Below are 21,515 nucleotides of genomic sequence, written 5' to 3'. Positions count from 1 at the left end.
TCTGCTTTAAGCCATGGGAAGGCAAGTTCGAATTTGGATCATTCCTAATTGTACGTAACTATAAATATACAGTACAAGAATGATTTTGTCTTGCCTTACAAATTTAAAGTTATCATTGCTGTCCCCTGGAAATCAGAGATATTAACTACTGACCAAATTTGCTCAATCAGCCATTTGATCACATCCACTTCTGGTTCGACACAAGATATCATTTCCATGTATTCTCTATTAATTATAGTTTTAATAGTTTAAAAAAGTTTAACCGTTGAATCCGAGCAATTTTAATGCGTTGCAAAATGCAGTCCAGAGGTCCAGAGCTCACGAGCTGCTTGCGCAAGAAGTCTCAAAGTAAGCATGCGTGATGCATTACTCAGACATACAGACTTTGGACCGTACTCTATGTATACAACAACAATATGATTGCATTAGTGCTGTACGAGACAGTATACTCCATTCTATACTCGATTGCTCAATGTCAATCAGTAGGCGACATTTTGAATTACCTAGGCCAAAAGTTGGAGCTGCATCTTCATTATTTTACTACCCTAATATTGATTATTTTAATAGATATCACTGTAAAAAGGAGCTTTTCCTGTTGATGATAATCGAGAGATCAGTAAAATTTTGTGTATTGAGTGCTGATAGTAAATAGAGTGATTGAAAAACTCGCTAATTTTATCCTTCTCCACTAAAGTCAAAGTCATCCGCTAAGAGAAATGCTGCGTATTTCAAAGAGAAATCGAGAACGATTACAAGAAGTGAAAAAACTCGATGCATTCCCTAAAATTGCCGAAGACTGCAAGGAATCGAGTACCAGTGGTGGTACAGGTATAATGTCCATAAAAATAGATTATTTTAGCTTTGAAACAGCCCTCGTATCGTAGTATTATCGATTGATCAACCCTATGTATATGGTTTGAAGGAGGCTTTTGTCTACACATGTATTCCTTCTATTTGCTACATCATTATTCACATGCAAATCGACAGTTAACGTCCTATTGGGCAGATTTTTAATAATTGATTTACTGTAGTAGCTTCAGATTGTATAGTCTAGACAGTGTCTAATAAATAGATGCTTTTATTGGCCATATCGGTTGGTTGTTAACCCCATTTCTCCTTCATTGATGTACAGTAGATCGTACAATTGATCGTTAACATATAGGAAGCTTTTCAAAGTTGATTCCATTTTTTGACGATTTAATATTACACTGATCAATCGTGATTATAGTCGTTAGTATTGAGAGAGAGGGAGAATATAGACTTTCAGCTATTCGTTATAATCTCGAGTTAATCAATAAATGAATTACAAGTGTCTTGTAGATACTACTTGAAGTAAAAGACTGTACAAAATACTTGAACGTTATGATGCTACTAGCCATCGCATACTACCTACGCACATCGATATATTATTAATATGGCCAAGCAAGATTTCTACAGGATCTTTGATATAAGGATAATGTAGACTAGAGAGTCTAGAGAAAGAGACTTTTGTAGACTGCAAGTTACTTTATCGACAGTATTACGATCTTTAATTGATCAATAAGATAAATACAAGTATCCTGCAAAAGAAAGTTATTGTACAGATATTTTCAGCTGAAGAACGTTACTCACTAATATTTCGATAATAGCGTTAAATGGACATTTTAGCAGTACTAACCAAGAGTTGTAAAGTAAACATTACCATTCAAATTCATGTTGATTATAGGCTGTTAATTACGATCTTGAGTTGATCAATACGTTTAACTACTGAGTATCAGTATGTAGGTGCTATTGTAAAACCTTTAAATACGCGTAAAAAAGTTATCACAGTGATTAGCCAATGTATACTTTGTAATGTTCGTATATACAGATCGAATTAGTCTGCAGACTTTAGCAATATCACCGGTTAAGAAGAATGCAGACTGTGAGGTCTCCATGTCAAAATCCAGTAGATTATTAATAAATGAGCTACAAGTAGCTTGTAAGTGCAAGTGTCCATATAAAGTAGAATAATATATGAATATTTTTTACTAAAGATATTAATCAATAGGATCAGTAAGAACGTTAAAGGCAGCCTAAAGCAGCTAGTGCGTACAACTAAATCGCATTAAAGAACTAGCTCAAATTAGTGATAGACGAAGTTTATTGCAAGCTTTTCTATAACAGCGCGATACTCTATTAGATAGGTTGGATGGATGTACCAATTGTGCCTCATTGTAGACAAAAGATTGTACAATAATATCCTTGTGGACGTCTGTTTTAAAGTCTATGCCAACATAGAAAATGCAGGATGATTAAAACATCATGTTAAACGTCATGGATATTAATAACAGCTTCTATATTTGTAAACCGATTTGCACTTACGTATTTAATTAACAAAACGATAAAAGTGTTATTGTTAATGCTTTTTGTGAACCTCATTTGGTCCAAGTTTACATCTATAGGAAATTTGGGAGAGCTGAATTATCTTAACTTCAGTAATTATGATTTAATAGTGATACAATAATATAGTATGATAAGGACTTGCCCTAATAGTTTAGCCTTTGTAATAGATAGGACTGCTTAGCGCATCATGGCAATGGCTTCTGCATTTTGCAAACCGATTAGCACCTATTCAACTAACAAGTGATAAAAAGCGTTACTTCTAATGATCTTGTAGATATTATATTACGTGGCCAAAGTTTTATTCTGGCAGTATCGTATAACATTTACTTTTAGCGATTTACTTCTTAAATTATAATAATAGTAATTCGTGTAAATTAAAAGGATTTCGCCGAGAAGTCTGTATACTATATAGTGACTGTTGTTAATACCTATATTATTTTCTTACAGCATCGGTGACAGCTTTCTTCCTCATTACCATCATGGTTATAATGGAATTGGTCGATTATTCCTTTTCTGGGGTAAAATATAATTACAGCGTTGACAAAGATATTCAAAGGTAAATCTTGTTGATTGCAATACGTCACTACGGTTATTCAACGGATTTCCTATCGTACGTTGACTGTAGAGTTATCAAATATGCACTGTATTGTATGCTAAATTCTTTATCCTATTACATTATTTACATATTCTCGATTTTAGTCTTATTGCAGCCTTAGCCTAAACACTGTTTAGGTCTTTAATCTTTAGCCATACCACGATTGCCTTTACTAATGGTTATCTACTCGATATATTTGACATGACTTTTTTTAGTAAAATGATGCTACATTTGGATTTAACGATTGCAATGAAATGCAGAGGTTGGATAGCTTTTCTGTGTGATATCTCTATGATAAATAATACTAATAAATCGTTATAGAATCGAAAAGAATTCTTTCAATTCTATTAGCGATGACTCTTTAGCAGTACTTTCGGGCGGAAAGTTTGGTAGACTGTTATTATAAGTAATAAGACATACACGTATTTACAAAGAATTTATGCGTTTTTACAGATTTAGGTGCCGATGTTTTAGATTTAGCGTCTGCCACGGTCGACGATAGTGAGCAGCTAATAAAGGAAGATGTATGTTTGCATAATATAAGTATATAATGGAGTGGTTCAACATAACATAAGTGATCAATACTCATTCTTATTTTAGGCCTATTTCGTACTAACTAAAGAGCAAAAGAAGTGGTGGAAGTAAGAATTTTTATATCAGACTTGCTATAGTAATTTTATACTGCAACTAGCTATTTATGAAGTTGAATTAACTTGTTTATATACAAAATTAGGAAATTTCACAATCTTAGAAAGCGTGGTAGCAAAGATAGTTATCGAGAAGTTAACAAAATTTTACAACATCCTCTTGGATTAGCTTCATCGATGCCTCCAAGGTAATCAATCTGATTGCAGTCAAAAATGTAGACTAATATCAGGGACTACTCGAGTAAAAATGTTACCCTTCTTCCACCAAATTCTCACGTCCCTGCGAATATTTTTGACATGGTGCATAGTCAATAAGAAATAGTGATGATGCCATGATTAGCCTAAAGTGCTCTGAGATTATTATGTAGTAAATATATACATGCAAATATATTATCTAGGAGTGCTAGTGAATCACATTCGCCGAAAGATGCTTGCAGAATTCATGGAAATATACCTCTTAATAAAGTATGCTGAATGATTAGAATACGTTTTAACGTTTGTGCTAAACAATTACATCAGTGTCGATTACATTGGAGTTTTGTATAGCAGCAATTGATTTCTATAAGTTTACTAATTCTAAACGCTTACGTAATTTTATGCGAACTTATTTCTAATTTAAAATAGGTAGCTGGTAATTTTCATGTCACGGCAGGAATGTAAGGCTTCTATACAGATTATGAATGTATTCAGATAAATCTTTAATGGATAAATTCTTTTGCAAAGGTCAATAAATCATCCAATGGGTCACGCACATGTATCGGATCTTGTACCAAGGGAATGTTAGTAATTGATAAACATTTAACACTTGAGACGCTTGAAAAATTAATTTGGTACCATTTCTTTCGTCAGAAACTCTACTAAACTTAATATTTATCTTTCTCTTAAAATAGCTGTTAATTTCTCACATCGAATCGATTTACTGGCTTTTGGAGTTGCCGCTCCTAATGTCATTAACCCTCTAGATGGTGTGGAATTTATCACTAAAATTAGTAAGGATAATTACATATATTGTAATAGTACATACTGAAATGAATTACGAACTGTCATCAAGAAGTATTCTCAATGTTCCGCTAATATTGTCTGAAATTCATTTAATTATAGCGGATAAAATGTATCAGTATTTCATAAAAATTGTCCCCACTAAAGTTAAAACTTTTTCCGTTGCCATTGATACCTATCAGTATTCCGTAACAGAACACGTAAGTTCTCAAGATATTGTACTTTATTGCCAAGGATACCTTTCCAGTTTTGTTACATTGGAAAGACATTCATTAATGACAGATTTTCTAATTTAACGATTGTTTTACTCTTCAAGTTCTCAAAAGTAGACCACATGAATGGCAAACACGGGGTGTCTGGTAATAGAATTTACAACTTTGATACCGCATATTTTAATATTTTCAGTCTCTATCCATTCTTGAAATGAATGTTTTCCGACTTTAATACCTACAGGTCTTTTCTTCAAGTATGATTTATCTCCAATTTCTGTTCAAGTTACTGAAGCACGAGTGCCATTTGGTCAACTTTTGATTAGACTATGCGGGATAGTGGGTGGCATTTTTGCGACATCTGGGATGATACACATATTTAGTTCTTTGATTTATGAAGCCGTTACGAGGCGGAAAAAGCTAACTGCTAACGAAGGTTGGTAAATAGTATATAGAAATTCCTTTTTCATCGTTTCAGCAAATAATCTTACTTCTCTGTTTTGAATCTTAAGCTAATATTTTATTTAAATAGGGATCATTGCTGAAGGAAAATGATTTGAACCATAATTTAACATTTTTAACTGAATTTCAAATGACGTGTACTGTATAAACTAAATTCTTGTTACATATTCAGATTATCTTCACATTAAATGTTAAAAATGGAAAAACAACATTATTGTATCATTTGCTGCTTGTGTCAATTGGTTACTTGGTTAACGTCTGACAAATTATAAAGCAATGGTGATAATGACGCTTTTTGCATGGTATGCCAACTATATTATGGATAATGTTTACAGCCTTGGCAGTTACAGTGCAATGGATCAAATATTTATGAAATAAGAACAGATATTTCTATCATTCTACCTTAATGAAACAATCTCTGTAGTACATAAGTGTCCAATAAAGAGTGAATTTTTTTATTTCCTTTATTGTCGAACTTTATACAAAAAATTTTACAAGTTGTTATTAGTACCGCCACGAATTATTTTGGATACTTTTCGCTACCTGCTGCCGAATTCGATTGTTATATTCAAAGAGAGAAGTCCTATAAGACATTTTCATCGTTGTAGTTAAATAGGTATTAGCGTATAATTTAAGAACTATAGCATGATATTTCAATAGAAATCTATAAAATCATTAAATGCCAAAAGATTGTTACTGTGCGAATTACTTGTAACCTAGTGGTATACTCTGTCTTTTCAGTTATTAAATGTGTTTGATTTAATAATATCAACAATAGACACAGACACAAGAGATTACTTACTTGTGCAGTGTGTAAGCCATAGCATGGGCAGGGTTGTTCATATTGGGTTCTTTCAGTAACATCTGAATCCCAGGTAGAATCTAATAGATTTAAGTTCGATCAATAGTTAAGCAGTGTATCAGAGTTTGGAAAATTTCGTTCCAACGTGCTATGACTCATGGAGAGACATAAGTACTGTGTGCTGATTAGAGCAGAACTCTTCGTACTACTTCAATTATCGAAGATGGGCTATTACAAAATAAAGCACATGATTTATAATTGAATATTTCATGACAAATTTTAGGCATTACATCCTTGATAGTCAGCGTTGGTTTCCAGTCTTCTTCCAAGATTGATAGTGCTACAGTTCCGGAAAGGAATATGTTAGGATGAAACAGTGGAGGCTGAAATTGACCTAAATATCATAATAATCGTAAAATTGAGTAAACAGGGGAATACACGCATGGTATTCAACGTGAAATTAGAGTGTATCAAGTGATGAAAAATTTAGATATTAACTGACATTTTGGTGGTTTATCCGGATAATCCTTAGGATAGTAAATCATTAATCTAAAGCGGCCATTTTCCCAACAAGTCTAGTAGTGCAGTCATAAGTTATAAACAAATAGGAGAAAGCCTAATCAGGTAAGTAATACTCTATAACTACTGATAAAACTATATATTAAAAATTCATAAGACTCGGCACAGAACACATATACAAAATTGAAAGAGTAGTTAGACAAAGTGATGATGATTGCTTGATTTCGGCGATACCTTGGTTGGTCCCGGGATAACTGTAAGATAATAATAATTAATAAATGTTAAAAGCATCGAAGAATAAATTGAGAGCATAATCTTTCTATTATCATGTTTCATCATTTTTATACACTAGTTTGATGGCTAAGAATTCTACGTCAGTCATTGATCTATCTAAATACGTAAGATTAACTATAATTTTGATTTGCTCAATTTTCTTACCACACAGCCACGTAAGCCAGTCTTCACTGCCATCGCTAGCAATCATAGGATCGGCTTCGAAATCCTATCATGACGAATAATAGAATGGAGAAAAATAGTGAATACCATGGATTGTATTTATAGCACGATAACAGATCAGCATTACTCTTTACGGTGAAAGGGTTATCACCATGCTAGCGATCGCTAAACACGTCGACATTTACTATCATCTTGAATTTATTTATTTACCTTATGAGCAAGCTATTATCAATACTACCACTAACTTATCGTTTATTGCAAACTAACAACTAGGAGTGCTACATGCATTCATTTAATAAATCTTTGAATTCTTTCTCTATCTCGCATCAATACTAACTAGTCTTCTATTACAAAGGGGAAGAGCTGCAACACACTATATTAGCCATGGTAGTTTATAGGCAATTCTCTTCGAAATATTATCTTGGCATAATGTAATGGACTATTTGCAGCAAGTTCTCACACTGTTTCCACTTCAATTTCTCTCCATGACGACCTGACTATCCTGCATACACGAGAATACTAATTGATGGATGGATCACCGACCTTTGGATGAGAAATTTTCCATATTCTATGCTCGGCTTGAAGGCGTTCGACAGGATCTACCTTGATAATAGCTTGCATCTCTGCAAAATGGTCTGCAAGAAGAAGAGTTTCGTAGAAGGATAGTTGGGAATCTTGCCTAGCTAGGGTCGATTTTAGCCTTAGCAAACTAACCTTGCATTCGACTACAGCTGTAGTATAGACAGCAGCTCACGTTCGGAACACGATACTGAGAGCTAGACTGGATACTGGAGAGCCTTGATTTTACCGCTGGATTTGAATTTTGGCCTCTGGCTAAATCCAACGATCATGAGTATCGCTACGCAAACATGAGTAACGGAATAACGAAATTTACTCAAGTTTTAGCAGCTCGATTATCTTATACCCAACGTTTGCCGTCGTCAAGGAGACGGACTCGCCCTAATCCTACTATAGTATCGAGAAGCAAATCGCATACAGTATGGTAGTAGACTGTTCAATACAGAGCTTGGCATTCTATAGTGAGTAAGTATCACCGGCGCTTGTCAGGTCGAACTCTGCAACAGGGCAACAGGCTAGCTGCAAATCACAAGCAAAACCAAGATACTAATTGTCTCTGCAACGATAAATATCAACAAAATATTCGATTTTATCATCGTAACTACTGGTAGTATTGATCAGTTGGTACTGAATCAGCTGAACCGATTCATACAGTTATTGGTCTAACAAGTGCAGGGTAAAGCAAAGCGACTGTCTTTTCCAGCTCAAAAAATAGAGGCAACTGGAGGAGCTCAGGTGTTGGTAGCGATTCCTATTTCCAGCTCTACTTCTACATTAAGGATATCAATGAATAGAAGTATAGCTTAAGTTGAATTGGTAAGTAGTTTCTGTTACTTCCTTGTAGATTATGCATAAGACTGTCCATTGTAAATGATGTAGATACCTGCTGTATGATCATAAAGTATATTTTTACTTTCTAACTCCTTAGCTCTATCTTCTGCTTCTTCTTCATCACTTCGATATGAAATGCTACTGGCGTTTTCGTCATACCTTAACAAGTTACAGGTACGCATATGATAATAATCATATCAGGCACTGCTCTGTCTTGAAACATCAGCCTGTCCTACTTGATACTGTAGTCAAATTACTAGCACCAGCTAATGGACAAAGCTATATCGATGCAACTTTTGGTGGAGGTGGTCATACCTCCGCTATCCTCAAAGCAGCTACTGACTGTCAGATTTATGCGATCGATACTGATCCTTTAGCAATTGCTCGAGCTAAACAACTTGCATCGACAACATCAAATTGGATACAACGCTTAAAAGTTGTACAGTGTCGCTTTGGTCAAATGGAAAACAAATTATTAGCTCAAGAAAAATTACCTCCTAATTCAATGGATGGCATCATTTTCGATTTAGGTATGTCTTCCATGCAAATTGATGATCCACTACGAGGATTTTCATTTCAATCTAGTGGTCCACTCGATATGAGGATGGATGCTACATCGGATGAAATAGGCAGTAGCAAGACAGAGAAAAGATCACTTATTACATGCTATCGACAGGGTAGTTATATTGGATTGAAAGAGCACCAACATCGTATCACTGCTGCTCATGTAATTAATAATATCGATAAAGAAGATTTAGCTGATGTCTTGTGGAACTATGGAGAAGAAAGGAAAGCACGAGCAATTGCTACAGCTATTATTAAAGCTAGGAAAAAACAACCTATCACTACAACAGACCATTTGGTTGACATTATTGATCGACAATTCCCTTACAAATATCGTAAAGATGGCCAAATCCATCCAGCCACAAGAACGTTTCAAGCAATTAGAATCTTAATCAATGATGAATTATGGCAGTTAGTTCAGGGCTTGAATGCTTGTAAAGCATTACTCAAAAATGGAGGAAGATTAATAGTTATCAGTTTTCATTCACTTGAAGATCGAATTGTAAAAAAATTCTTCAACGGCGAAGATCGACCAGATTTTACATCTCGGAGTAGCCCAACTTCTTCAAAGCAGTATGCTCGTTTAAGTGAGGAAGGTAAATCAAAGATCGAATCAAAATCAATCATAAAGAGAAATAGCCCTTGGAAACTTATTTGTAAAAAACCAATTTATCCAAGCCCAGAAGAGATAGCTCATAATTCTAGAGCTAGATCAGCCAAACTTCGTTGTGCTATTTTCTGTCCCGAAAATGATGAAAACAGATTGTAAGCATCAAAGATATACATAAATGTGCTCCTTTAGATTCATTACGCTTTTACTATAAATAATTATACTCTATTTAACTATATAATAATGGTGTTTATATTACTATCATTTTACATAATTTATTAGATAAGGAATTCAACTAACGGGTATGATTTTGAAATTGAATTTATATACGTCAGCCTCGAGTCTGTGATAAAACCTGTTACAGAATATCAATTAACGGCTGCAATACACAACTGCGCTATAATAATCTATTAGTATTTGCAACGATCTGTCTCATCAAATAGCTAATTTCAGTCTAAATAGGGATTTATAATGCAAGATGAAGACAATCGAATTTATATTCCATAACAGATTTACATCTTTATTATTTGTTAATGATCATTCAATCAGATTTAGACTGGTTCTTTTCAGAGTTAATTTTTTAGTACATTACATATTTAAGGCTTGTAAGGAAAATAGTTTTTAACCGTACTGCCCTAATAATACAATACAACGGGCGATCGCTTTCAAAAACTTTACGATAGGCACAAGTACAGTAATCTGCCAAGCTGCTACAAAAAATTGCAAATCAATACACTATACACTAACAAATTTGAACAAGCATATTTTCAACTGAGATGCAGCATCAATAGCAAGATATTTGTATCTTCAAAGCATAAATTTCGAGATACAGTATTCATGAATTTAAGAAAAAATCTTATGCGCCAAGTATAATATCTTTCGCAAAGCTAGTAAATTATAACACAAGAAATACAGTAACTAGGCTCTTACACATACAATACAGCAATAAATCCTAACATAGAACTCTTATTCTTGACTTTAGTAGATATCAATCACTTTCATATATACATATATATAAAACGTAAAATTGAACTGAATATTATAGTCTGCTGATTTGATGCGATATATTTCACATTACAAATTAATTATAAACCCTTGCAAAAATGTTATTTAAGAAAGATTGGCTTAGCAAATGGTTAGGCACTGTACAAAATTGGTGATGGAAAGCTGCTACTTATGTTCGGTATTTGTAATAAATAACTTATTTGCTACATCATTGATAATAATGACTCTCATTCATCATTTCTATTAAAAGGATACTACAGTTAATATATTCTCATAAAAAAATTGGATACGTTATTAAATACATTGCAATTCCATATGGGAACGAAAATGGTAAGACTGCATAGAATGATGCTCCCATTGTGAACAGTTTACTTCATTTCTTCATGTTCATCCACATCCGCTGAAATCTACAGTAATCAAAGAATTATTAGAGTTTATGTTCAATCTCGATGTAGGAGTAGATCGTCACCGTTATTCTAAGCGGTGACTATGATATCCAAGTTATAATTAACATGTTAAATTCCTTTATAAACTAGTTTCTGGATGATATTTTAGCAGTCCAATATTATAGATACAAAAAATTGCTTATTTAATATAATAATAGAATCTCTCATTAGGTATAGTACTACTAACGTCTTCATCCGGAAGTGATTGGGGTTTTATTAAGGTAGGATATGATGATGAAGCTTGCTGACTAAAAACTGCTTCTGTCGAAGTGGCTCCAACACGACCAAAGGGATTAAAATCTGTAGTATCGTGATGTTCCATTGTTGTCTCTCCATTATCCCTTGTATTAATGTAAGATAACTGCTGCGTTAGACCCAATAAACCTGAATTTTCGACGCTAATGATGACCCAAATGATGTCTGAATTTTTATCCAAATCAAACGAGAATGTTTAGTTTAGAAGGTGATATATCGCAATGAGCTGCCACTTAAAAAAAGCATAAAATATACATGTATTTACCTCCAAAAAAGAGACCTTCTTGTGTTGCCATTCTCCAACGACCCTGAAATGTTCCTGGTTGATTGGGTGAAATCATAACTACGCTAACATCTCCTATCTCTTGTGCATCATGTGACTGTACACGAACTTCATGGGAAGGTCCTAACTGATCACCTCCAATAAACCTTAGTCTAACCGAATCTGGCCACCTTTTCTGACCTACAATATTAAATAAAATGATAATAAAACAAAATTAATCTTAAGCTGCATCCATATTCATTATAATTATTAGCATCGAGGAGTTATTATTTAATAAGCAATCGTAATTTATATCGTTTATTCCCTTATATAATTTATTATTGAAATAGCGATGCTACGAGTGGCAAGAACTTGAGCTAGTGTGGACTTTGCTCAGTAATTGAAAATAGAGAATGACAACAATCCTTAACGAGAGTATGGATATGACTTAGGAATACCAGATTAAAACAATAAGTACTAGTAAAATGCTGTACTATCTATTTGCGTAATGCCCTACTGTCTCTTCTAAATTAAAAGTAGATGGTAGCTATTATATCTTAAGTAAAAATAGTTTGAACCTGAATTTTGAATCCGCCACGTCTTAACAAATTGAGTGTTTGGTTGAACAGATTCCCCTTCACCAATAGTTACGTCTTGAATAAACGTCATTGATGGCAAATACTCAGTTGGAGCATTATAATCAAAATAAGATCCTAAAGCCAACTATAGTTGTACGTGGGATAAAGAAAAGAGTTGGAATCTACAGAACGTACTTCCTAACAAGCAATTTACGTCGTTACAGCATACCAATTCCAACATTAGGTACGGTATAGTGATAATAACATTAAAACTGAAATAGCAGCAAGTAGTACTAAAAAATGCAGTCATAACAGCAGTCTAAGCATACAATACTGCAGGGCTAGGAAATGTTTTACAATAATCCGGAAATGAACCGTGCAACTTAAGTCTTGTCGATTCATTTTTTGAAAGATAGATTTTTTTCTCTTGTTATTATATTGCGTAAGAGTCAATCGTGTCAATTTCAATGTCTATAGCCGAATCGATTAAAGAATTACCTGTAAATTCCTAAAAAAAGAAAGATCAAACGTACAGTATTAGATGATATAGATTAGCATATCGAGCCAATGGAAATAAACTAAGCTCGAAATCGAACTTTTTAAAATGATGACTCTTGATGACATATCAATTTTGCATAGTAACCAAAAGAAAAGAAACTATACGGTATGTTGATCATCATTTTAGGATAGAACTGATCAAAATGATGACTATGGGCATATAATATACGATCGGATTGGATTCTATCATTATTAAAACTGTGATCAACAACTATAGTATCTTTCTAAATCATTGGATTGCATATAGAATCAAGACACAACCTTTGTGCATGCTAATTGTACAATAGTCCATAGTACTACTGTTATAACTTCTTACGTACAGCGCGTGCTAAGCCGATCGGATCGGCGATTACGATTACTCTGCTTCTATGCCTTACCAGTTATTCATATCCAAGAAGAATTCACATCCAGAAGGACTCAACTGGTAGTTTAAGTATTCTTGCAATTGCTTGATGAGTATATCATGATCTGTAGTGCCTAACACACTAAATTTCTGCATTAGATCGTCTGCCATTTTCCCAGTAATCCTCCAGCAGGCTCCAACCTCCTAAACCTTAACGTGATCGCCGTCCAGACTCGAGAGTGGTAAAGCCCACCGGCTACCGACAGACAGCAACTGTGACTGTCGAGTATTTGTACAATACACTGAACTAGTAACATACCGTAGGGTTGTGTAGGGTATAGTACTCTGTCAGTAATAGATTCCGACTACCGCGTTAACTCACCTACGCTACTGGCTTGAGATTGCTTCCAAACCTTGAGTCAGCAGCAGCTTCTCATATTGCGCGTACTAGATTCTATTTCCATATTTCCATTACAGCTGTACAATGTACATGCATTCCATCCTGGAATTAATTAGTTTGCAGCCATGGCCTAGGTTTCATGAGCAATAGTTTACCAATAGGCAACTAAATGATCAATTTCACTCTTATTTACCGGCTCATAATAGCAATCTAATAATAGAGGTGAGTGCCTACTGCCTAGTACTGTACAGTTTGATATCGTACGCAAATGAGCGGTGCTTACTGGAATTAATAAAATTTTAAAGAGAAACAAGATATAAAAATTAGACCGTATAGTACTGTGGTTCTTTTTAGATTTTGAACAAGTCCTGCTTTTATCAACCTACAGCTTTACAATACTTTACTTAGTACCTATTGCTGACATCATCTCAAGATCGCTAGTATTCATTCTTCATAAGGATGTTATTTGTACACAATTTCCTATTATATACAGTAGGTGGGTATGTAAATGCCTTTTCAAATCTAAATATACAGTACAGTACCGTAATTGTAATAAAGAATTGCATATGACTCATACTGTAATCTAATACCTTGGCAATGCATGCTACGACCCATTCCTTATATATGCATATATGTTAAGTAGAAGTTGAGTAAGTTAAATCACCTTACGTCAACACATTACAAGATTTCAACCTTATTAGAATCTCTCAATTTTTTATAATATTTCATATGGATCGAGTAAATCGCTATTCCACTTGAACATTTCAAGAACTTAAAATTTTTATTCAACTAATAAGATCGTTATGCAAGTTGCCTAATATTATCTTAAAAACTAGGGATATACATCGGTATTATGATCCTTAATTATCCACATCTACCCTGCAATCTTACAAGGTCGACATAAATAAGGTCCAATCTTTACCTTGAATGACCTAAACAATCATCTCATTGCAGTACCTTCTGCTTCTGTGTAACATTAAGTTTAAATTAAAGACTCAACTACTATTTTAACTGAAAGATCGTAATACAACGCTTTTCATAATTAAAGGGCAATCATATAAAATCCATCATAAAATATTAAGAACCACATTATGTGTCAGGAAACACATATTTATAGCATTTAGCGAGGTCTCGTAACAGTGGTTAAATACTACCCATATATCAGAAATTCGAAACTTTCTGCTAATATTTTCGGTTAATAATCATCTACAGGCGGGTATGGAACAGGTGTATTCATAAGTCATCCAAATTGTACGATTGTTACAAGTGCTTGTCTTAATGATCGGATCTAGAATCCTTTGACACACTTCGACTGCGGCGTTCCCTTATAATTATAATACAAACAGTATTATAATAATCAATATCGCAGAAACTGTACGTTACAATTGATAAGACCATAACGATAAAAAATTTTTAAATACAATAATTAATCCAGTACCGTGATGCTGAACGCGAGCGAGAAGGTGGGCTTCGAGATCGCGACCTAAATAAATTGATAAAGTAAGGTATTACTCAAAGAAACTTTCGAACGCGCATGATCCAGACCTTAGATCATTATAGCTGGTCAGTTAATCTATAAACTGCATTGATCGATCGATCCTACCTTGAATATCGCTTCGGCGAAGGCGATCTAGATCTAAACGGAAGGAGATTAGCTAAGGATATTGCATTAATAATTGAAAAATGAAGGAAAGACTGAATTATCTGCAAGTATTACCTAGACTTTGATTTCGAGCTAGATCTTGATCTGATAAATATAAAGCACATAATATCAAATACAAAAATTTATTACGGTTAATCTATTGCAGGATAACAGCTCAAAATAGGAATGAGAAGAATTGTGCTGTAGCTTATTATTACGTTATGTTGCAGGAATTCAGAAAAAATTTCGTACATTACCTGGATTTAGATCGAGATCCAGAATTTTTCTTAGCAGATCCTCTCTCACTTCTTGATCTAAATGAGTTAACATAGTAGTGATATCAAAACGTACATCACAAAATCAGTTCGAATTTGCATTGCTAGAAAACATGCAACTAACCTCTCTCTTCTGTCACTTTCTTTCCTTCTACTATCCCTATCAGAACTAGAGCGAGATCTCGATCGGGAATGTCTCCTACATTAAAAATTATGGAAATGATTACCAAACGTAATAGAAAATATATTATAATGAAAACAGGACTACCTTCGGCGTTGTGGCGTCAAAGATCTAGAGATTGAAAAGCAATCAAATTAATCTTTAGTCAGAGAAAGGGAAATGACACTCCGTTTTATTTTACGCATTCTTTAAGTTATCAATACTGTAATGAGATCAATTCAAGGTGATCATACCTGTCCCTTCTGGAACTATTCTTTTTCCTAGAGTCATAACGGTCAGAACTTCCAGATCTAGATCTAGAATATGATCTTCTACGATCTCTAGAGCGAGATCGGGTACGAGATCTTCTCCTATAAATATGCATATTTATAATATCATGCATTACGTTAGATAGCCATTTACCATGACACGATATCAAAAATAGTATCAGGCATTACCTTGCAAAAGGTGAAGGAGACCTAATAAAGAGATAAAAATTTAAAATTTAAAATATTATTATAAAATTTAAAAGATAACATACTTATCAATCGTAAGCTATAGTAAAGACTGTAACGAAATTATCAAGAATTTAAATTTTATTAACGCGATATTGGTATCAACCAACACGTACCGACGCCGATATGAACCTAACAAAGAGTAATAAAAAACATGTCAAAGCTAATTAAAACTTTAGAAGATCATTCTTCAAATTGTACTGGCTGCAGTAAAGGATAGCTATACTAGTTTTAAAATAAGATTACTTACGAGGTGATCGCCTATCAGATGAATAATCCTGTCAATACGCATAATAAGAACCCGTGTTATGAAGTAATAGCATGACAGAATTAAATATATGAAAGTATTTACAGCAATTGCTCTATATTAGCAAAAGTACAGTATGCGTATGTGTATCTAAAAGAAAGCAACTTACTTCTCTACTCCTTGTCCATTCGACTACTATTCGAGACCCACCAACATCTCTCCCATGTTCATAGTGCATCGCATCCTATATAAAAATCCCAAATTCTTATTAAGAAAGCAATTTCTCTGCAGTGTATAAGTGATATCATATAAGAATCAGGGATGCAATAAAGACAGGATAAAGAATATTAGACAACATCATCAATGCTTTTTCAGCGTTTACCATTTCGTCACCAGAGATTCACGAAGACTATATCAATATATACTTTAAGTAAATTAAGTCGCTATCTTCAATAAATGATTCCGACTGAGGTAATTATATAGTAAATCTTAGAAAAATTTGAGAGTCGCGGTAGACTAATCGACATCTATTTTTAATTGAGAATATATTGACACGGATAAATCAAATACAGTATACGAATACAATGAAAGCAGTAAATGATATTCAAAGCATCTGCCAAAAAACATGCACAATGTTACTAAAAATACCGCACGGTTCGGATATTGCACCAGTAATCTGTAAAATGCATGAATAAAGCTAACTTGTCAGTGGATTTATAAGTTGTAGTTAAGGAGAAGGCTGGTATTAGGCAATGTAGGAGGCATAAAGGCAACGGCATAGGAAGGACTGTCTTGGCAATGATAACGACAGAGAAAGGCTAATCTTAATTCAAGACATTTATGGCAAAGAATAGCACCGCAATCTCAGTATCTATGTTACTATGTCAAGAATATTTACATTACAGCATCGTTTACTAGTAATCACTTTAAAACACTAACATCAATACAGAAAGTTATCATGAGATGACAATCTACTAGCACTTTGTCAAATGCTGATATTACAGTAATTTCTTGTACTGCAGCTGTTTGATCTCGCAAATCTAGCTGTACACGTATGTTGCCAAACAATATTTTATTTATGCCATAGATATGTATGTAGTACTTTTACTGAAAGCCAACGATGTCAGACTGATAAATCAAATATATTACTAGTTAGTAATTGGTAAGCAACTAATAATCAATCTACAAAATATTTCAGACAAGAGAAAGTCCGAACTTGCTGAGAAAAAGTACAAGACTGCACGATCATATCCTACCATTGCTTTATATGGCAACTATAATTCTGTATTACCGAGTCAAAATTATATAATACGATGTTAAGCTTATTTTAGCGAAAGCAATTAAAGACTCTGAAGTATTAAGGCAAAGCTAGCGAGCCGTGGTTAAGTTAGAAAGTAACTCTGTTTGGTGTATGCGATAAGATCTGTTAAGCATATGAAGATCTTCATTTCTGTAATATTGTCTGAAATCGCTGTACTCTGTAATATAATTGGTAAGTTTTAGCATTTTATGTAAAAAATACAATTAATATTAGTACTAAAACAAGCAAGTATTACAATTTGTATAGTAGTTGATTGTTGATATTTACTGTACTAATTCATAAGCAGTATTTTACTGTTAACTTTTATATAGTCTAATCAGCATTAGCTTCATCAATGACTTCACCTGCTACAATAGTTGGCCGTAAAAGTAGTGATGGTAGCTGTATAATTACTCGTATAATAGAATCATCATACCTATTCTTATTGACATTACCATAGTATTTTATCTTTGTTCTGACTCAATTTATCATCCAATTTCATTTTAAGCACTGCGAAATGTATGAAAGTGCTATACAATATATTATCATACTTGAGATTAGATGAATACGAATTGAAATCATGGAACAGTCCCATTTGTACTACCGTTTACGCGTAAACTAGCGTAAACGTAAATACAAGCTGTCTAATGCCAGCGAAGAATTCTCGGTAAAATAGTTAAAAGCTATACCATCTAACTAAGCCATCTATTGTAACTCTATTAACGAAATTACGCTATAAAAAGAAGCTTACTAATTTAACACAAGTAGAGCATTCTATGCTACAATTTCTAACATTTCTTATAATGCCCGTATTTAGCAGAAAATAAATAAGCCACCAATTATTGCCACCTTGAGCATATATAGCTATACCATGATATTGCATTTAAATTGCTATTCGCTCTAAAACAATTTTACTTGGTTAATGTGATCTCATAGCATTAATGTTGGCAATTGCGTTAGATACAATCACGTAACATTTTACTTCCCCTAGTGTGCAGGGTCTTATTTACCTCAGCATCGCGCGGATCTTCATATTCGACAAAGCCATATGCTATTAAAGAGATAGGAAATAAATTTAGAAACTATAGAGTACTTTACAATATGCTGCATAGTAAAGTACAGTAGTAAAGCCGTAATATAGCGGTTACATCAACACGCGCATAGAAATTGTATTTTGATTTACTATTGGCTTATGTAATACAGACAGCATTGCAGATAATAACTGACTAGTTAAGCTAGAATAGTATGTATTTGATAGTAAGGTACTCAATGACAACGACTCGATATGGACGCGTATAACAGTAACTTCTTAATCAGTTTACAGCCACACACTTACGATGGTGTCAGTCAATACATATAATAATTATTACTGCTCAATGTACATTGGATATAGTAGATTTAATTGGCTTACGTTCCTACCTAGCCCAGGTCCTTTATCACAATCCATGAGTTAAAAAATGGTTGATAGAAGGAATAGTTCGATTAACATATAAATAGGGTAAAATGATATTAAGTTAATTATTAGCCAACGATATTACCCTTTCGCGTCTACACAGGCTTGTCGTTATCGATCTGATTAATTAGTTAGTGTAGGTCGGCAACGGCAAGAATGAAAGTTTGTATAAATAGTGAAATTCTAAAAGATTATTATCCTTTAATTTGTTAGATTAGCCATAAAATAAAAATTTTCAATAAGAATAGACATAAAGAACTCAAAAAGACAAGCAAAAGTGGCATCCAACTGTACTGTATTATTTACTTATCAGATATCATCTCGTGGGTACATTTGTAATGATAAATGTCAATCTCAATTGCTCCATTGAATTTAGTGAAATTTCAGTATTTTATGGACATTCGTATTATCGTAAAACGACCAAGAAATGTTTAAAGATGCTAAATCACTTCAGAGTATACACCATAAGTAATGTTTTGAGTAACTACAGTGACGATGACTTGTACAGTTGGCATAAATAAATCATCATTTCAAGCTTCCAATATCTACTCTAGTGTACAATAATACAAGTTGTGCTGAAGTTCGAGATAATCTCCTATAAATATTTCTTGCAAAGTGAAAGTCTACCATAGGCATGGATAGCACTCTAGTTAATTAATGATAGCTGGCTCATGGTTGGTTAAAAGTTAGTAATAACTACAACCTGCCTCATGGCATAAAAATTGACTAGTGATTGGTGTTTGGCATTGTCTTTTTCCTTTCGTAGTCCTTGATTTGAGTACAGTATACAGTACTGTATCCAATGTCGGAAATATGTCAAGCTAATTTTATATCGGATTACTACTATTTCAACCTTATTATTTTGAGTGAGTGTACTGTATGCAAATAAAAAAGTCACAAATGAACTACTACAGCAACCTAGTATTCGTATTGATTAGAGTAGATGACTCAGCTGAGGTGGTTGATCACCGCCGTATCAAAGAAAGAAAGAATACCTAATGTACAGTCTATGAAAAGGAGAATTTTCTTTTAGCGTTCCCTTACGAAGCGCAGTTAAAACTTTCATTCTCTGTCATTTTAGCTATAAATTATTAGCTTGTAATGGATAATAAAACGTTGGAAATATTTGTAGAACCGTTCATCTGTCATCCATTTTCAAAATAAATGACCAAAACGAACGAAGAATTGGTTGTTCACTGAGCACTACAGTGAGTAGTCACAGAAAAAATCAATTGCATTTCCGTCAATCAGTACTTTACTTGGAACAAAATTTACCGCTTTTGACATCGCATCGGGTCATTCTGCCATATCGGTAAAAGATATCTTCCAAATCTCGCGATGACGTTGATCGAGGAAGTCGGCCTACAAAAAGTTGCCTTCGACGGGGCATAATTCAAATTTTTCACGGCTCGAGACGAAGGAAGATGGCTGGCAATGCTGGCCAAGATGCGGTAATGGCCTGAGGTTCACACATCCTAGTGACCGTACCCTAACCAGTGACAGCGAACACTACAGTCTGTATGAAGGGTCAGCCACGCCATGCGCCTGAGCTCTGGCTCTTTCTTTCCTTTTACTGATCCCTCTGGTCCTGGTGTCCTGTCCCGTCCTGTCCTGACAAACTCTACAGTATAACCAGTAGAAGCGCCTGGTCAATGGCCATGCCTCTATCCACTAGACCGTGCAGACATGAAAGATCACTTTCGATAGTTTTACTAATAATGCATAGAGTACTATACACTGTACGCTGGAGTACTGTACACTGTAATTTACAGTACTACATACTGTATCCACACCAGACCAAAAAGGCGGGAATATACAAATAGACGACAGACGAGATTTCACTGGACGTCCAACATCCAGTGGAAGAGCATCCATTAAAGAAAAATTGATCAACCTAATCCTATCGAGAGTAAGAAAAAATGTGCAAAAAAATAACATTTGACTTGTTTTGTACTCAGGTAGTCTTTATCAGAGGCCAGAATATGATTTAGTGGACTGTCATTTAATGCTCAAATGATGCTAGAATAGTGCTTATGCTGTTACCAGAACATCGACTTGAATTGGTTGATCCAAGCAAGTCGATTTGAAATAGTTACCCTTGACGCAGAGAATGCCAAATAGATACAAGAATAACTACAGGAATAATTTAATAATACAGTTCATACAGTACAAATCGACAGATTAGAGAACAAATGTCCATTTTACTATTGACTAGTTTAATCTTGATAGCAATTTAATAAAATTTCAAATAACGTATGCATAGAAATGTCACTGTCACGGTTGTACAGGCTAGATAAGTAAAGTAGGAATGAAATGACTGATTGTATATATAGTTCTGCTTAACCTGCAGTATACGTCCAGTATATCAGCAGTGATTTTAAAGACGATCCAAGCACGACCTATAATATGTCTCATTATTATATCTAGATTAGTTGGAAG

At 34.0% G+C, this 21,515-nt stretch overlaps 5 protein-coding genes across 5 annotated transcripts; 2 read left to right on the top strand and 3 right to left on the bottom strand.

The window, feature by feature from the left end:
- Positions 1-716: 716 nt before the first annotated feature.
- On the top strand, positions 717-5,258 carry TRIADDRAFT_49706 (uncharacterized protein; the record flags this gene model as incomplete). Its single annotated transcript, XM_002108755.1, has 12 exons — positions 717-828; positions 2,812-2,920; positions 3,175-3,221; positions 3,413-3,483; positions 3,560-3,600; positions 4,005-4,071; positions 4,231-4,262; positions 4,330-4,385; positions 4,497-4,595; positions 4,708-4,805; positions 4,922-4,964; positions 5,059-5,258. The coding sequence occupies 12 exons, from the start codon at positions 717-719 to the stop codon at positions 5,256-5,258; spliced, it is 975 nt and encodes a 324-aa protein (XP_002108791.1).
- A 522-nt stretch (positions 5,259-5,780) lies between these two features.
- Positions 5,781-7,674, bottom strand: TRIADDRAFT_52134 (uncharacterized protein; the record flags this gene model as incomplete). Its single annotated transcript, XM_002108017.1, has 7 exons — positions 5,781-5,859; positions 6,079-6,158; positions 6,285-6,472; positions 6,581-6,653; positions 6,832-6,851; positions 7,036-7,099; positions 7,597-7,674. The coding sequence occupies 7 exons, from the start codon at positions 7,672-7,674 to the stop codon at positions 5,781-5,783; spliced, it is 582 nt and encodes a 193-aa protein (XP_002108053.1).
- Positions 7,675-8,593: 919 nt separating this feature from the next.
- TRIADDRAFT_19892 (uncharacterized protein) lies at positions 8,594-9,796 on the top strand (the record flags this gene model as incomplete). The annotated part of the gene is made up of 2 exons (XM_002108754.1): positions 8,594-9,095; positions 9,162-9,796. 2 exons carry the CDS (start codon positions 8,594-8,596, stop codon positions 9,794-9,796), a joined length of 1,137 nt encoding a protein of 378 aa, XP_002108790.1.
- A 1,431-nt stretch (positions 9,797-11,227) lies between these two features.
- Positions 11,228-13,255, bottom strand: TRIADDRAFT_19174 (uncharacterized protein; the record flags this gene model as incomplete). Its single annotated transcript, XM_002108016.1, has 5 exons — positions 11,228-11,508; positions 11,609-11,806; positions 12,184-12,328; positions 12,682-12,691; positions 13,119-13,255. 5 exons carry the CDS (start codon positions 13,253-13,255, stop codon positions 11,228-11,230), a joined length of 771 nt encoding a protein of 256 aa, XP_002108052.1.
- Positions 13,256-14,686: 1,431 nt separating this feature from the next.
- On the bottom strand, positions 14,687-19,070 carry TRIADDRAFT_52131 (uncharacterized protein; the record flags this gene model as incomplete). The annotated part of the gene is made up of 12 exons (XM_002108015.1): positions 14,687-14,808; positions 14,923-14,967; positions 15,088-15,120; positions 15,202-15,231; positions 15,384-15,440; positions 15,526-15,600; positions 15,816-15,932; positions 16,020-16,040; positions 16,193-16,208; positions 16,493-16,567; positions 18,634-18,674; positions 19,043-19,070. 12 exons carry the CDS (start codon positions 19,068-19,070, stop codon positions 14,687-14,689), a joined length of 660 nt encoding a protein of 219 aa, XP_002108051.1.
- Between the last annotated feature and the right edge of the window lie 2,445 nt (positions 19,071-21,515).

Source organism: Trichoplax adhaerens, genomic scaffold (assembly GCF_000150275.1).
Source record: "Trichoplax adhaerens TRIADscaffold_1 genomic scaffold, whole genome shotgun sequence".
Classification (NCBI taxonomy): Eukaryota; Metazoa; Placozoa; class Uniplacotomia; order Trichoplacea; family Trichoplacidae; genus Trichoplax; species Trichoplax adhaerens.
The sequence above is the reverse complement of the archived record's forward strand: the minus strand, read 5'-3'. Positions and strand labels throughout refer to the sequence as shown.